The sequence below is a fragment of the Carassius gibelio genome, chromosome B4, assembly GCF_023724105.1.
Source record: "Carassius gibelio isolate Cgi1373 ecotype wild population from Czech Republic chromosome B4, carGib1.2-hapl.c, whole genome shotgun sequence".
Lineage (NCBI taxonomy): Eukaryota > Metazoa > Chordata > Actinopteri > Cypriniformes > Cyprinidae > Carassius > Carassius gibelio.
In genome coordinates, this window is record NC_068399.1 from 12,345,997 (window position 1) to 12,364,395 (window position 18,399).

At 37.4% G+C, this 18,399-nt stretch overlaps 1 protein-coding gene across 1 annotated transcript in view; it reads left to right on the top strand.

Moving 5' to 3' along the window:
- LOC127956520 (transcription initiation factor TFIID subunit 3) overlaps positions 1-16,641 on the top strand; it is a 45,864-nt gene extending 29,223 nt beyond the window's left edge. Inside the window, exons 3-7 of the mRNA XM_052554538.1 lie at positions 3,238-4,931; positions 12,195-12,274; positions 14,174-14,429; positions 15,050-15,156; positions 16,086-16,641. Coding sequence (XP_052410498.1) covers positions 3,238-4,931; positions 12,195-12,274; positions 14,174-14,429; positions 15,050-15,156; positions 16,086-16,200 — 2,252 coding nt within the window. The 3' untranslated portion in view covers positions 16,201-16,641. The remainder of the gene's footprint in view (positions 1-3,237; positions 4,932-12,194; positions 12,275-14,173; positions 14,430-15,049; positions 15,157-16,085) is intronic.
- Positions 16,642-18,399: the final 1,758 nt, after the last annotated feature.

Genomic DNA, 18,399 nt, shown 5'->3' on the forward strand with positions numbered 1-18,399 from the left:
GCAGGTTGTTCTTCTTATGCATGTTAAAGGTTTAAGGTTGATTATGGATGCATTGATCAATAAAGTTTAGTCGATTAAATATGATGGCTGATCTTATAAATCAGTATGGTTTGGTCTTATTTAAATCAACATTCATACTATACTACAGTCTGTCATTGTAAGGCTAAAATCAAAGCGGAAATCCCTAAATACTAAAATGATTAATAAATGCTTATTATTTGTTGAAATCTGATATAAAAGTGTACATTTTGAATTCGAAATAAGTATAAATAATTTTTACTCGAAGCCTATTAAGAAAAAAACAGATTGTAAAAAAAGGATAATATTTAATAGAGATATTGTAACCTGATTTTCACATAATTTGGACATGTAGCAGATCACTTACTAATACTGACACTTACTATTGGGCATTGGTTTATACATAATGTTTATTAATAATTTTATATAATAATAATTTATATATATATATATATATATATATATATATATATATATATAATTAATTATTATTATTATTTTCTTTCTGATTCATAATAAGATGACGTATAATTCCAATTAAACCAGTAGAAGGTGTTTTGGGAATATTTGTGCGGCGTAGGTGTCACGTTCATTAAACACTCCACAGGTTGAAACTCTTTTTTTTTTTTTTTTTTTTCACATGCACACAGGATGCCCTCAGAAGTTAGTAATTGTCCCGCGAAGATGCTGTGCGGAATTGGAACATTAAACGCATCTTATCTCTTCTCGTTTAACCCGCTTCTCGCGCTCTCCATTGATTGGAGTCCCCCCAATAAACGAGCTGCTTTTAATTGCAGTAGGCCTTAATCCAACTTTTCCTTTTTAAAGTACCACAGAGGGAGGGGTGTTTTTTTATTATTTTTTTTTATGAAAGTGATATGACACCCCCCCCCCCCCCCCCCCACACACACACACACCATACCTTACTATCAGTATAAGAAAGCTGGTTAGTTGCATCAGACATTGGTCTCCAGTAAATTGACAGCTCTCTCTCTCTTCTCATTCACTCTCTTTCTTATCTATGCATTTTAATTACTTCACAATGTGTGTGTAAGCTTGTTTTCATTCCCATGTACCATTTTTGGCGTAGTAGCTTTTTCTCGTTATCACTCCCTGTCTTTAGTCTTATTCACATTTGTAAGTGACACAATCAATTAAGCGCCGTGTGTTTATGTGTGCAAGTGTTCAAATCCGTGCTTTTCTTCAGCAGTGCCAAATTAAATGGAAAGGAGGGGGTGAATGTTTTTTTTTTTTTTTGGATATCAGATGAAAGGGAAACTGGTTGCAAGTGAAAACGGAGCTGTTTCTCCACTGGACGAATGAGCAGAGGCCTGATGTCTGAAAATGATCACACACATTTGCAGATATCTCTCATTTCAATCCCTCCCATAAGCACTTTGTTTCAAACACACACTGATTTTCACGTAATATGTGGGTCTTAAGTATGATGTTGTTTATTTTATTTTTTTTAATCAAAAGCCATGTGTACTGAGAACTATGGTTATTAGACTTATTTTGTATTATTAATTGTTATTAACATATGTTTGACGCGCAATAAAATGTAAGTAGTTTTAAACATCACATCATCCAAACCACCCAATCAGATTTTAATTTTAGATTTAAATGACCAAAAATGTCAAATTTAGCTATTTCCTTTTTTTTTTCTTTTTTAAGCTTTGCTAAACCCTGTTGCCGTATGATTTTCATCCCATTGCAAATGTAGCATTTCATAGCATTGTGGCACTAATGTAATGGTTAGGACATTTTCTGCATAGCATATATATAATACTCATAGTATGTATATACAATTTAGTGACTTTCATTAAACCAAACCTTTTAGCCCTGTTACCAGAGTTAATAAAAAAAAACTTGTTTTCTTGAATTATAGGTAAAGAATAATTTGATAATTAACTACAGACTAATTTGATCCTAAATAATAATGTTTCACCTATTCTAGTGTTTCATTTTAACTCAGAAGAAATGAATTTTAAAACTACTTAGCTTGACTTCATGAGGTGGATGAATAAAATTTCCTGAAGGTTAAGCACCTCTTTAAACTGACCATTTGGATAAAAAAAATTGACTTCATTTTTAAGAGTTTCAGACTGTATTTATGTACCTTGTTCATGGAAACGTCCAATTGTATGAAAGTAAAGAGAGAGTACTTCTATTCCAGGAAGAAAGGAAATGGAGGATAGAGCCGTAAAATGCAAATATCACCCATGCTGCTTTTCCTTTTTTTCTATACAAATTAAATGTCAGCGTTGTGAAATACTGTCACTTTACTTCATGCTGAGGAGGCGATGACAAATCCATATTCTTCCTTTAAATAAAAATTCTTATTACGGTGCTGGCGTGGTAATCACGCCGGCACAAAGCCTTCCCGTGATTAACGATAGCAATTTATTGTGCGAGAGGGCCGAGGAGAGGGAGAGCGACCGACGCAGAAGAGACATCATCTTTATCATAATTCGTATCATAAATAACCGGCCCCAGCCAATCAGAAAGCAGCCGGCATGTCATTCTCAAATAACCTTTGATAACTATTACCATTCCACCGGCCGGAAGAAAGCCTAAAGTCACAATGTTATCTTATCCCCATTCTGTGCTTATAGAATACAACAATATTACCATATAGATTACACTATTTATAATAGAGAGTGTCAGAGGGCCCTGCCTGCACTTCCTGTCATCCATTGTGGTGCGGAGAGTCACAGTGGCCAGATTACCACTGGTTAACTGGTATCACGCCACCCTAGTGTGTAGTGTGTGTGTGTGTGTATGTGTGCGTGCATTTGGAGTGCTTGGAGACATAAAAAAAAAAGTTTGATTTAACCAGAGATTGCTTCTGCACTTGGATGTTGGTCTGATTTTGTGTGTGCGTATCTTGTTCGCTCTGTTGTTCTGCTGTGTAATCAGGTGTGGATGATTTTGATCTGTTGCTCTGATATCCACACTCCATTCCTCCCTGAGATGTTCCCTTTCTGTTAATGTTGTTGTTCATATGTCAAAATTGCCCCTTTTCTTTGTTTTCCTCTCATATTCTTTCTTATTATCTGTATTATTTACGAAACGGTTGAATCAGGTGTGTAATTAGTAGTTTTCAGTCTGGCTTGCATAGTTATCTGATCCGGTTTCTCAAGTCTCTGTTCTTGTTTTTTTTTTCTTTTTTTTATTCTGGTTGCATATGATTTATATTTGTATGTTTCCTTCTGGCAGATGAGGAAGAGGAGGAGCCGGTTCCTGCAGATATGGGCACTTCTGCCGAGGCCATGCAAGTCTCCCTGGGTGAGGAAGAGGACGTTGAGGAAGAGGAGAATGATGAGAACTGGCTTAGTTGTCATGGCGGAGAGAGTCCAAGGCCTGAGGGTCTGTTACCCGCCGCCAAGAGACCCCGCCTGAGCAGCAAACCAGGCGTTAGCCCCGAATGGAGTTATGAGCCACGGGAACCTCTCAGTTCCCTCAACTCCCAACACATGCCCCATTCCCCCTCCCCTCCCCACTCCCCCGAATTACCCCGACCTCCTTTGGCACCTCCTACACCTGGACAAAAGCCAAAATTGCCCTCACCCTCTCCTGCACGACAGAAGAACAAATCACCCAAAAGAGGTGCTGGTTCTGCACCCATTGGTGTATTGGGGCGACCACTTATATTGACACCACCCAAGTCCAATCAGAAGGCAGGAAAGAGGTCACCCGTTAGACCCAAAAGCCCCCGCAGCCCAAAGCCAAGTCCTGCCCTTTTTGGTGCAGCTGGACGTGGTTGGCCAGGACCTCCTGTAGATGAGAATTCTCGTGATGGCCAGTTCAGAGCTCATGATACAGGAGACGAGGATATTGAGAACTCTATTGCTGCTGTGATTGCACGGGCTTGTGCAGATGGAGATGGCGCATCAGACCCATTTGCTTACGACTCGGACTCAGACAGTGAGGGGCCAAAACCTGCACCCAAACATATACTAAGCCACATCAAACCTCCACAAGTTCTTACCGGAAAACACCCACTTCCACCAGTTCCCCCAATTCTCAACCCACCTAATCGCTGGACGATGGATGACTCTATAGACGAGGTCATCCGAAAGGCCAATCAGGGTCAAAAGCCAATTCAGGCCCCAAGTCTTTCACCTTCAGAGCCCACTTACCTGTCATCCCCACCTGACTCTCCTCCCAATCCGATGCCACCTCTAAAACCTCCCCAGGAACGGAAAGACCCTGTTACTGCTACCCTTCTGAAGAAAAAACTCAAAAAGGACATCAGGGTCAAGTTGAAGAAGAAAGACAAAGAGAGACTCAAGGAGAAGGGCAAAGATAAAGGAAAGAACAAGGACAAGATCAAGGAGAAAAAGCGGGAAAAGGAGCGAGGGCAGGTAGAGGAGAACAACATGCCCTGGCTGGAGCTATTGCTAGGAGGTGAAGAACGGAGAGACGGCATTAGCGGGAAGAAAGAGAAGGACAAGCACAAAGACAAGAAAAAAGATAAAGAGAAAAGCAAGAAAGAGAAAGAAAAACGAGACAAGGGCAAGGAGCGAGGCAAGGAAGAGAAGAGGATATCTCAAGGAACCAAAGACATCGCCGCTGCCGTAGGCGCCACCAGCCCGCTCTTCAGCCCCCAGACTTGCCTACGTGTCCCGTCAATGTTGCCCCCTTTGCCACCAATACTCCCTGATAAATTATTCCCACACCCCAAGGATAACAAGAGCAAAGAAAAGGACAAGAAGAAGGACAAGAAAGAGAAGAAGAAGAAAAAAGAGAAGGAGAAAGACAGAGAGAAGGAGCGTGAAAAGGAACGGGAGAAGGAACGAATCAGGGAGAAGGAGCGAGATAAAGAGGAGAAAAAGAAGGACAAAGAGAAGAAAGAAAAGACGAAGGAAAAGGAGAAAGACAAGCCAAAACTTGAGAAATCAAGTTTATTGGTAAGAGGTCCTATAGCACTTACGAATTGGAAAGCTACTTTCACTGCTTACACCAAAATCTACTCTAAATTAGTTAAAGCTAGTCAATATGAAATAGTCAATATGAAATGATCTTCACAACCATTTGATATGTCTAACCTCATATTTCTGAGTAAAGCACAATATGCTTGGTTGTACATGTACACAGTTTTGCATGATATACTCATTATTGAATGCCAACTACATAAGGCTGCATAGGCCATTCATAAAACTTCCACATGAATTCAATATGAAGGTGCAGCATCAATAATGCAATACACGAGAGAGTCACTCAGATAGATTTACTATCTGGCCCCGTTACTAGTTTAGTGTGTGTGTGTCTGTATCTTTCTGTATTTGTGTCCTTTTTTGTGTGTACTTTTGAGATCAGAGGTAGATCGTTGCTACATTTACATTTCCGTCTTTTCAGGTCAATTTGTCCCTGGAATCCTGCTCCTTGCATGGAGCCCCTGCGCACACACACAAACACAATAGACTATCAATCTGTGTGCAAATCAAACAAGGGATAATACACCTCAAAGCTTCTGTTTACCCAATTCATACCCCATTTTACAGCATGTGTGTCTGCAAAAGAGTTTGAGTGAAAGAGTGTGTTAGTTCTTCTTTATCAAACATCGCTTTTCACCATCCAATGACAGTGATAATGTATGTACACCACATCAGAGCAGCTTGAATTGATTTGGACTGCTGCGGAATTCCATTTTTCATGCTTTCTATCTCTTTTTCTTTCGTTACCTGAATCCCTGACCCCCGCACTCTCTTTCTCTCTCCATCTTATTCTCCGTCTCCTGCTGCCATTGGGAGATGGGATTGAGAAAATGATTTCTCTCGCTCTCCACCTGCTTGAATCTTTCCATCACTTTAATTTTTTGCAAGGCTGCTTTGCTGCCATCCAGGAGAAAAGAAAAAGAGACAAGAGAGTGAGAGGAAAGAGGAAAAATAGACAGGTGGAGAGAGCTGAGGGGGTGGGGAGCTGGGGGGGTTATCAGTCGTTGGCCTGAGGTATGTGTGCAAGGGACTTAAATCCGTAGAGATTAGAAGAAAAATGCCGTCGGTAGCAGTAAGGGGCTTTACGCCACTGGTTGTATTAGTTCAGGTGAAAAGAGTATTGCGTTTACATAAAACCGGACAAATCCAGCCACAATGCCAATGCTGTGGGACCACAATGCAATCTGCTATCTCTGGACCTTAACCACAACATCCAGTGCTGTTTGCTGAGAACTGCCTCAGAACTACTGCTACAAAACAAGGAATTACAGAAATTGAGAGAGAACTATGGCGAGAGAGAGAGAAGAGATGGGGCAAAAGTGGAAACAAACGATACAGTGTACAGAGAGATGGAAAGAAGAGAAAGAGATTACGCCATTTTTTTCTTACAATGAGTCTTTAGTGTTTAAGTAAGTCTTTAGTAGCTTGCTTGAAAACAAGTGGCAAATGGTTGAAACCAAAATCAAATGGTTTTTGCAGCCATCTTCGTGTGCTTCTAACTGAAACTAGAGATGTAGCGATACCATTTTTTCAGAACCGATCCAATACCGAAAATTCAGAGTATTTGCCAATACCAATCCAATCCGATACCAGCAAAGTTTTTTTTTTTAAATCAATTTAGAATTTCTGTGTTGACCTGATCGTGACTATTTCGTGTGTTAAACACAATCTACTACATATAGACAACTTCATTTTAATTAAAAATAACAAATTAAATATATAATCATAATGACAAAAATACTATTATTAACTAGGTTAGTGGATAAATCGGCAGCAAAATATACTCTAGGAAAATCATGGGTACACAATTTATATAAAATTTATTGAAATATTTACAAATAAAAGTGAATAAGTCTAAAATCTGGTAAAATGTTACACATTGATCTTTGTATTGTTGTAAAATACATTCATGAAAAAACAAGTAAATACACTGATATAGAAATATAAGACATTTTATATGTATAGTACAGTAATAAAGACACCAACATATGATAGATAGGACAGAACAAGATAGACTATTAATAATCTTTAATTGCGAAGAAATGTATTGTAATACTAAAGGCTCAAATATAGAGCGCTTATGCGCATTCCGTGCACAGAATGATGCGCTTGCGATCCTGAGTATCGGATCGATGCACTTCTAATTGAAACATGATATTTAAATAAATAAATGATACATTACATAATTTGTACAAAACATATTATTACAATATTTTTCCCATTGATATTTATCACAATATTCATGTTGAATGAAAACCTTTCCACAATAATGTTTTACCTTGAAAATGAATGTACACATAACTTATTTATACACAATTAAACTAGAGTACCTTTTAATTTAGGGCTCTACAAAATTATTATTTTTCCTTAAATTCTGTGTTTTCCACAGATTTTTTTCCTGGATTCTTTATTTTATGAGTTATTACAAATTTGTTACCAAAAATGGTGTTTAAATAAATTAATTTCAATATGAATCTCCAAATGTTATCGTTTATCACCCATTCTTGTTGTATAGAAAGGTATTGTTGAAACCAGCCAATAATTAATATTACTGCAGATGATATTTTACCGTTACAGAACAACCAGTCAGTAATTGCACAGATTTTTTCAGCCTTTTAAGCGTTTAACCACGTCATTATACCAAAGACGAGTGTCATTGGGCAAAAACAAAAAACAAAAAAAACATCATAATAAGTGATTTATTTATTTATTTATTTTCTAAACTGGATTTGGCGTGATGAGTCACCAACAGTTGTCCCTATCTATTTCACACATACTCTGTGTTTGCACTACTTCTGACCATGGGATAAATGGATTTGGATTGTCCAGTGTAGTAGACAGTCTCAAGTTGTTTGCTGAAATCCTATTAGTAATGTTGGGTATTCCGTGATGGTCGAGATATACTCTGTGCTTCTGCATGGTTCCCTCATCTGTGAATCTTGAAGACATTCCAGGGATGTCATGAATGCCGTAACTACATGAAGTATTTTCAAAATGCAGAGATCAGGTTCATTAGTATGAATAGTAAAGGTAAAAGATAAACATGGCATTGAATTTGCCACCGTTTATTTTAAAAACTGCATAAAAATGCGTCAAATTGGATTTTGATTCAAGTTCCAACCTCCAACCTGAGAAGAGTCTCTTCACACTGTCTAATCTCCATCCCTACTGAACAACTGAGTCTTTGCTAAACGGCACAAAAAGAACCTTTATGTAATATTTTATTATATTGTGCTTTATGGTATTACACTCTTGTAAAATTTTGAGACTTTCTTTTTCACTTTTTCATTATCGGTTCTTTAGCTTATAGAGTTTTTAAAGAGCGACACTGGTCTCTGGGTCACGCTGGCTACAGCACTTTACATTCATTTAGAAGCTGATTAATCAATTTACGTGATCAGGCAGCCATTTATGTTGGGTGCACATGCAGTGTGTGTTTGAATGAGCATGATAGGAGTAGGTTAAGTAGGACGGGGCACTTTTAGGGAGAAAGACATTGCTGCCACCTCCTCAACCACTTAAAGACTAATTAACATAAGCAGATAGTACTATCTTGTCCCGCTTTTGTGGGTCACCCTGAGTGTGTGCACACACATTCACTCTTACAGACGCGCACACACACGGGCCTTATCGTCAAGACACATGGCCTTAGCTCCTTCCTTAGGGAGGTTGAAAGGTCTTTACTCGCTCGTGTGTTGGATGGCTGTTCCCCATTGCCCAATTGTGGTTAGTAAACACAGGTGTCGTCCTTCTGAATGAGAGATATCGCAATCTGAAATAATTTTTAAACTTTAATGACTGTTAAAAACCTACAAATTAAACTTTCTCTGCCTCAGAAAGTCTTTGGCTTTTTGGATGACGTCACAAGTCCCTCTTACTTTGCCCCACCACAGTTGTTAACCAAACATCTCCCATTATTCTGGTTGAGATTTTGAATCAGTGATTTAAATAAGAATAATTTACTAATTACAAGCAATAGAACAAAAAACTTCAGTAGAACAAATAAATATGAAATGCTACATGCATTGTATAAAGTAATCAAATGTATAAAAACATTGCATATTCTTCACCGTGATATATTTCTTATTAAAGTTACAAAAGTGATTCAGTCAAGAGCAGTGAGCGATTAACTCTTTTGAATGACAGACAGGAGTATTAGACTGCTGTCACTTTAAGAGCTGCCCAGATCAAATATGCTGTTTTATTTCTCAGCTGTTTGCTTTCAGTTAAGACCTGTGTGCATGAGAATTCTTGCAAAGACGGCCATTTTGAAACATACATGTGTGTGTTTAACTATTCAAGGCCCATAAATTGCTGATTGCTTTTGAATGGCTCAAAAACGCTTGTTTTTTAAGCCGCAATGCTTAAAAACGACTGCAAACGATACATTTTTGTAACCATTTAGTACAGCAACGTCATGCCAGCATGTAACCAGTGATAGTCCAAAATCTCTACCAGTTGACAAATTTTTACCGGTATAAAGCTCACCGTTACTTTCTATACAGTAAACAATTTAGTTACTGTGTTGGGTCACCATTTGAGTCCAAAGTAAGATCTGGGTCCTGAACAAAACCAATTTTTAGAATCTATTTATTGTCTTTGTATTCAAATGAGACTGCAAAGTCACATCTCAGAGAAAATAGAATTTATTTTTCCGGGACATGGCAGATTAAGCAGCGCCACTGTTGAATAGCCGAGCAGAAAACACCTGTACCAGGTGAAACAAGTTTGTTTTGCCCATTTCTCTCAGAGGAGTTTTCCATAGATTAACACGGCCGTCTAAAATTCATTGTGCCGAGTCCAGCGTCAACTCAAGAGCTCCTCTAATCAACTGAAGTACAAACTGCTTATAAATCTTTTATGGCAGTTTAGAGTTGCAGCCCTTGTTATAGCCCCAGTATAGTGTAACCCTTGTATAGGAGCAATCGTGGTGCTTTCCCAAGCACGTATCGCTAGAAGAGACGTGTGATAGTCATGGTTATAATGCTTCATAAAAGCCATCCGTTTGGGACGATCGGATCTGAAAGCGAATCGGAGAAGGAGAATTGCGAGCGCAGGCATACCTCCAGACATTTTTTGTGTTTTTTTTTTTTTTGGCGCCACTCGCCAGGTTTGTTCATGCATATATGCTAATGCAGCGGCTAACACGGCTTCTCACGCTCCTATTCTCCCCAAATGATGCAACCTGCCAGCCATCCTCTCAATTCTGCTGATACGTACGTACCCCTCTTTCCATAGAAGAAAGGACGTGAAAAACCGAGAGAAAGCGAGAGGATGGGGTGGCAGACAGAGAGAGTGAGTGAGACCCAGGGAGGAGTCTCCAAATCCACAAAGGTTTTGTAATGAATGCGCGGCGCAACAATAAAAACAAAAACATTAAAAAGAGAAAAGACATGTTTCTGTGTTAAACAATTAGTGCAGCGGCATTATGGGGGATCTGGGCGGACAAAAGCACAACAGCGGCAGGGGTTCTCCCCAACACAAACGCACAAAGAGCACCTCACTCTCGTTAAGCCTCGGAAAAACCCCAGAGACACTCTACACCGGTCTCCTCCGCCAGCACCGCGTTATCCGTCCCAGCGCTATCATCTCCTCCATCTCTCATGCGCTTTGTTCTGTTCATCATCCCATTCTGCTGTTTTTATCTCTGTTCTGAGGTCTGTTCATACCCCCCCCACCCCGCCTCCATGGCCTCAGACTGGACAGACTACTGCCAGCATCAGAGGTGTTTGTACATAAAGGGCTTTTCAGGAGGACTGACCCTGGTGCTAGCTAAACTGGATTAGCAGGACACCATGTTGTCCATCTGCCGTGTTAAGTGTGAACATCTGAGGTGAAGCTGTGTGGTCTTGTCCACATTAGTAGCTGATTTGTAGTTTAATAACTCACAATTATGTCATCACTGCAAGTTTTGGAAAAAGCACCCATGTTTTCTTTTGTGTATGAGGAATACTAGATTGATCCTTCTACCCCAAACACATGATGATTGACGGGGTGAAAACTGTAGCACTGACTTGGTGATTTGCAGCTGTGAGAAAAAAACATGTATACCAACATTTTAACCGGTTTAGTTTTTAGTAAACTGTTGTTAATTGAAATGCCATGTTTTATGCATGATTAGTTGTTTGGTCCTTTACACAATCTTTGGATTCAGTGAAAATTCAGTTGTCACTGCCTGAATTTGTCAGTACTGAATTCAGCTTTAAAAAGCAATTGTCATTTCTGTAAGCATATCTGGTTAGAACAGGATTAAGCCCTCAGAAGAGGAGTGACCACTGCATGTAACTAGTTTGAAATTTCCCACTTTTAGACAATTATGTATCCATCAGGCCAACGTTTTGAAATGTAGGGATTTTTGCATTTTTGTTTTATTGTAATTTATTATTTTAAAACCTGATATTGAGGCAAATTATATCACAGCTTATTTTCATATTAAATCATTTTTTTCCAGTTTTTTTTTTCTTTGCTGTACATTGTGTTGTTTCCTAAATTTCGCTGAGAAGCATGTCAAATTACCATGCACAGATTTAATTGGAATTAAAAAAAAAAAACAGAATATATTAATTACATTGACTGTTTACACTGGTTATCATGAGATTATTATTGGTCATTTGTATAACATCAGTGAATCCCTATTTTACAGATTGCAGCATCAAAGAAACCTTAATTAGGGCTGGTTGATGAATCAATATTAATATTTGTAAGAAATAATAAAGATAAAATTATAAATATATCTATAATAATCTTTTTAATTAATCTTAATGAATTGCAATATGGATTAAAGTTTTTAATATTTTATTTGATGCATTTTTATGATAAATATGTATTAAATCAAAATACAAAAAGGTTGTCTGTAATCTATATATTTTTTTATTAATATTGATTACATTTTAGAAGATTTGTTCAATTGTCAACAATTTAGAAATAACACATTTCATTCAGTACAATTTTTATGATCATTTTGTATTAAATAAAAAAAATGTGTTCTTAAATTAAAATGGGGCTTGCTCTGTGTTATTGTGTTTGCGTTCTCAAGGTCTTATGTGGAATTTCCTTTTTTCTTGTTAATGATGTGCAATAAATATTCTGATAAATGTAAATGTCAAATGTAAATGCAAATGATATAAAGAAAAATTAAAATATTTTTTGTCCCTATCCCTAAGCTTAATAATTCAGTGGTGACTTGACCTGAATGTTTATATATTTTATTTATATAATATATTTTTGTCTGTTTAGGCTGATGTTCTTCCCACTGTCCCACCGTCTCCTGTCATACCCCGACTGACCCTCAGAGTGGGCGCTGGACAAGACAAGATGTAAGTACTTCACACACACGAAGGGTTGAGAGTATCAGGCAGCTCTCTGTGTGGTCAGAGTCTCTGAGTCTGTGTACAGGTGTGAGTTTCAGGCTTTGGGTCTTGTGACCAGTCCCAGACGGCCCATGAGGTCTTTGAGGGGGGCAAACACACACACACACACACTCCCCACATCATTGCCCCCTCCTGCACACTCCTATCAATAGCGCCAGTGTTCACACCACTTAACCCCCTCACACACACACACAGCGCCATACTACAGGTAAGGCGATTACTGATTCCTGAACGTCTACATGACTGATGTTGCTTTAATGGCCAGTGTGATTTAGACTCAGAATATACAGCATCTGCAGTGTTTTGACTGTGCTTTTGAATTTCTTCCTCACCTCTTCAGTTCCACCTGCATGCAGAACAGGAAACATTCATGTTTATGTCTGTGTGTGTGTGTGTGTTTGTGCAGGAAGGCCTTTATTCTTAGCCCCGGAGTGTGTGTTGTGCCTCTGTCGCCTGTGTTATGCTTTTTTTACTTGCACCTGTAGTCTAGTTTGTTGAAAAACACAATCAGCAATGCTTTCAAGAGGAAAATGTGTTTTTGTTTCGTTTACATAAGCACAAAGCTTTAGATGTTGTTTATGTTTAACTTTTATTTTAGCTTGAAAGACATTAGGGATGCACAGTATATCAGTGATGAAAGTACAAGATAAAAGAGTATTTATATCAGCTGTAACCAAAAATAGTGATCGATAAAGAGTGCTTTTTTACAAGATCTCAACAGAAGCTCCTTTTATGCACATTGGCACAGGTGACCTTTGGTCTCTGAAAGGTTGTGAGGTCACATCCTGGACAGGGCATACCCCACACCATCTTTACCCCGAGAGGGAGCCCTGTGTATGGTTGTGGTGTGTGTGTGTGTGTCTGTGTGTCAGTCAGATGAAGCATAAATAATGAGTGTCTGTGTGTGTAATCGGAGCTGACCGTTTGACACACCCTTCTCAGGGTCAGTACTACAGCAAGCACCGCTGTCCGCTCTCTCTGAGCCTGTCAATCAACCTGTTACTCGGCAACAGCAGGGTTTAATCAGTTTGTCTGGCAGCATTTAAAAGACGAACAGTTCTTCTCTGTTGCCAGATTATAATTATTAAGGATCTTCTATATATTGGTGAAAATATCAGCTGACATTGAAAGCAGATAAAATTAGAACGGTTTACAGTTTACAGTATTCAGACATAAAAATTATAGCATAAAAATTGATAAAATGTATGTTGTTTGAGATTTGGGGTAAACTTTTTTTTTTAAACAATACATAGAAATACTTAGATATTTATGTTTTGATGAAGGTTTTATTTATTTTTACTTATTTAGTTATTAATTCAAAATAAATTATCAAATATATTAATTATTTTTATTTTTTTAAATTTTTTATTTCATTGGTTGATTGATTTATTCACAATCAAACAAAAAAGCTAATTTATACTACTGGCCATTATAATAGTTTTAAGCCATAGGAAAATTATATTGCATGACAAAAATGTGAGGGGGGGGGGGCAACAACAGTAGGACTTTATTTTAAGAACCAATTCTCACTATTAACTAGCATGCAATATACTACCAAATTGACTATTTATTAGTACTTATAAAGCATGTATAAATGCCTTCTCCTGAGTCCTGTTTGATCATATTTTAGATCCCTTAATTCTATTCCATATCTAAACCATATCTAGAACTACCTTACTATTAATAAGTGGCATATTAAGTTTAAGGCAAACGTAATAGTTAATAGTGAGAATTAGACCTAAAAAAAAACAGTAATACAATTAACTATTCATCCAATGAAATAAATTATATTTGTATGGTTTGTAACCGTCCTTTCTTTCCTCTTTTTCTCTCTTTCTTCACCAGTGTGATCAGTAAGGTGGTCCCAGATTCGGAGCCCACCCCTCCACCACCACGGACCCCAGTGCCCAGGGTCATTCCAGCAGTTCGGATGCGTTCCCCTCCTGCTCCCCCTCCACCTGCCCCGGCTCCTGTAGCACCTCCACCCCGCCCTCCTCCTGTCCTGCCCCCTCCACCCCCAGCCGTCCCTGTTCTGCAGGCACCCAGCCAGGCCAAAGCACGGGGATGCAGCGTCGTAACAGAGACCGTCAGTGCATACGTGGTGAGTCTCACATATACACACACAAATGAATAACTGCATTGTGCACAAATCAATTATATATTGTTCATATTATGCATTATAATTTCATATATTTCATATTTACCTTTTTATTATTAATATCAGAATATGGTTATGATTTACAGTTGCATTCAATCAAATATGCGATATATTATATATAATATACAATATACAGGTGTGTATCAGCTTCATTATTTTAAGTCACTTTGACCAAGAAACATTTTAAATTTTATGCTCTAAACTATCAATTGGTTTCCAATTTTTTAATAGACATTTTTACACATTATTTGATTGAAATAGATTTATCCAAAAAAAAAATAATGTTTTTTTTTCTAGCTAAAATTCCTAAGTGTTTTCTTAAGTGCTCTTAAGTCAAAAATTACATTTTAAAGCTGAGGTTTCATTAAAAACAGGAAACCGTTTTGAAAACAGGAAGTCGATTTAATGGTTTGGATGGCGCAGTGGGACCTCGGACTCTAAATTATATAGGATGTGATGTATTTAATTGTATAGCACTTGCTATTACTGTTCTTTTCAACCAGTGTCACGAGTTTTAAGTTTGTTTGATTTTTTTGGTTGACTCTTGTGGTTGTTCGTCACAGATTCGGGATGAATGGGGGAATAAGATCTGGATTTGTCCAGGATGTAATAAACCTGATGACGGCAGTCCCATGATCGGATGCGACGAGTGTGACGACTGGTATCACTGGTAAAAACCTTTTTCAGCTTCTCTTACATTATCCAATTGTTATTTTTATCCCTCTCTCAAGCAAAGAGTTTTTGTTTTTGTTTGGTTGTTTTTTTCCCTGTAATGTAACATTTTCTGATAAGGAAAAAATGCAGGTGGGACTGAAATGTTATCTATAAGGAAGTTGTCTCAGGTTTGATTTCATCTTGACTCTAGGTAAAGTCATACAGTTATGACTTTATTCATCTTAGAGGGTGCATAAGACCTTTTGGAATAATATCCAGACCCAACTTCCTTTTTTGACATACAAGCAAAAAAAAAGTGTTCCTGTGGCAAAAAAGCCCTAGAGCATTGCGTTAGCAGTGCAAGGTTGTGGGTTCGATTCCCAGGGAGCACATGTTAGGTAAAAAATGATAGCCTGAATGCACTGTAAGTCTCTTCGGATAAAAGCGTCTGCTAAATGCATCAATTTAATTTAATTTAAATTTACAAGCACAAAGTGCAGTGTGATTACATGATTATATTTGAAGTTACAAGACTTCTATAATATTTTATACTAATTTCCGTTCATGTCATTTTAAGAGCAACACACACCTCACAAAGCAAAGTGAATAAGAGGAAGGAAAAAAAACACCCAAACTGAGCCTAGATTGCCTGGCAGTACTGTAAAGCTTTTTGGGAATCATCTTTTTCATACGCTTCGCTTAAAGATCAAAAATGCACAGAACAAACTGCTCCTCTTTCAAGATAAGAGGAACTATTTTGATTGCGAGAATGATCAAGTATTTTTAAATCGAAAAAAGATGTGCCTTCTCCATTTGGAATTTATGTCGAATTAAATAAAAAATACAAACTTGGCACACGAGTTGTGTTGTTCATCATACCGATGGATATCATCCAGGTTTATCTTGTAACTGAGACTCATCTATTTCTCTTTCTGTCTCTTTCAGGCCCTGTGTGGGTATTTTAGCCGCCCCTCCGGAGGACCAGTCGTGGTACTGTGTGAAATGTGCTGGCAAGAAGAAAGACAAGAAGACAAAAAAAAGGAAACGCAAAGCGCACTGACCCACATTTCTTTTTCTCTCGTCTGTCTTCATCTGTTTTCTCCTTAATTCATTTCCAACTCTTTTGCCTCATTAGTTTTGTTTTTTCCACCCAGCCCTTCTTTTAACTCGGTTAACTTAACTTCATGTCCAGTATCATAATGTATTTTTTAATATGAAAATTTAAAATGTGTATATGTTACTTTTTTATGTGGAGAATCGTATGGTATGTCTATATGATCTTTGATTGTTCAGTAGATCAGTGTTGAAATGAACCTCTCAGTTCGCCCTCATTAAAGGTTTGTTCCATGTATGTGCTGATTCATCAAATCTTCATCAACCATGAGAAAAAGCATTCTGTACTATAACCTGCTTTTTAATAGCCTTCTTCTGATTGATTTTGACTGGAGGTGCAGTTTCATTTTACTATGGATTTAATTAAAAGTTGCTTTTTCACATCTTATTGTTTTGTGGTCTTGTCGTTTGTTTGGGTACAGATCCTCTACTCACTCAGATAAAAAAAAAAAAACTTTGAATGCATGAGTTTCATTAGCCAAAATTATAAATGTATTTTATTATTTGAGTTGAGTTATATTTCTATATACTTTATTCAATGGTTTGTTTTGACTTTTGGATTGAATAATGCATTTCTATCAAATTGTCTCTGGGAACTGAAGTGCAAATGTGTGTGTGTGTATATATATATATATATATATATATATATATATATATATATATATATATATATATATATATATATATATATATATATAGAGAGACATAAAGTTTACAGTGAGTTAAATATGGTAAATGAAGTGTCAATTAAGCATTTAAATGTTTATCCAAAACACAATGAAGTAAAAAAAAAAAAAAGATAACCAGCGATGGCATATTTGATGATACTTTGTGCAAACAAAACCCTATATCCTCAAGAGGCCAAGTGACCCTGAAAAGTATTTGGACACTTCAGACACAGATAAAAGTTTAACAAGCAAGAAGTATTTATTTCAAGTAAAGACTAAACAGAATAGAACATTTTCACATAAGGATGTTTTTAATGACAAAGAATTGCAACATTTTCTCACTGTCAGACATTAATAGTACATGAAGAATATGTTCATTGTTAATGTGACAAACTAGAATTGAGTTTACTCCGTAACGACACCTGTGTGAACTTTAGTGTAACGGACTTAAAAATGACCAATCTTTTGAAAGATAGTTTGTTTGCCACGTATATTGTTAATTTAAAGTATACAGTTACATTAGTGAAGGCCCCACAAACGTATTTCTGGCATATAAAGAAACTCCATAAATTGTAGGAAACAGTATGGTAGTAGACCTGCGTTATATCGAATTGAGGCGTTTTTATGAGTGAATCACTGAGTTATTCACTAATCTGATTCTTTCAAAGGTAATGATTCACTCATAAACTAACGAATGTTGTTCGGATCGGAGCCGCTGATTCTTCTTTGGCTTTGTTTGGAGCGGTTTTCGTTGGCGGAGCGAAACCAGACAAAATAACTGTCAAATTTTGTTTCTAAAATGTAAGTTACTAAGTATCGACTTCTTGTTTATTCAAGTGTTATTTCTTGGTTAAAAGCAGGTACACTCTCACGAACACGATAAGCGCAACTTACCTGTTTCACGTTTGAAAACCAGTGTCCTAACACTTAACGTATTTTAGATCGGTATACCCACCGTTTCGATATTTGAAACATACAAATGTCTTTTGTGGTTTTGTTGTTGTTGTTATGTCTTTTAGAAAATGCCACTTGGTTTAACCCAATTTTTACAAGTTTTTATTAAAATACATCTAACGTTACACATATGAAAGGTAGCCTGCAACACGGTAAAAAATACTCTTCTTATCTTTCTGTTCCTTTGTACTTCTGCCAATATGACTAGTGTTTAGCTCCCACACAGCAGCTTTTAAGGAAGTAACGTTATTCCACCTGATGCGGACTCTCCGCCACTGAACTCATTTAAAATCTCCTCAAATATCCCCTCACTACCTGTCATTTCTGCTAATCGCACAGATACGGCTGGCTAAATGAGCCTTCACCGTGGCTAGATCATTTCTTTATGTTAGCGCTTATCACAGAAAACTGAGGCCATTATTGTTGCATTGTTACTCGTTTCAAAGCAGAAATGACGGTTCTGATGCAGCAGGGAGCAGTTAGCAGTGGACTTGCTGCTGATAAGAAATGCTTTCCACATGTAG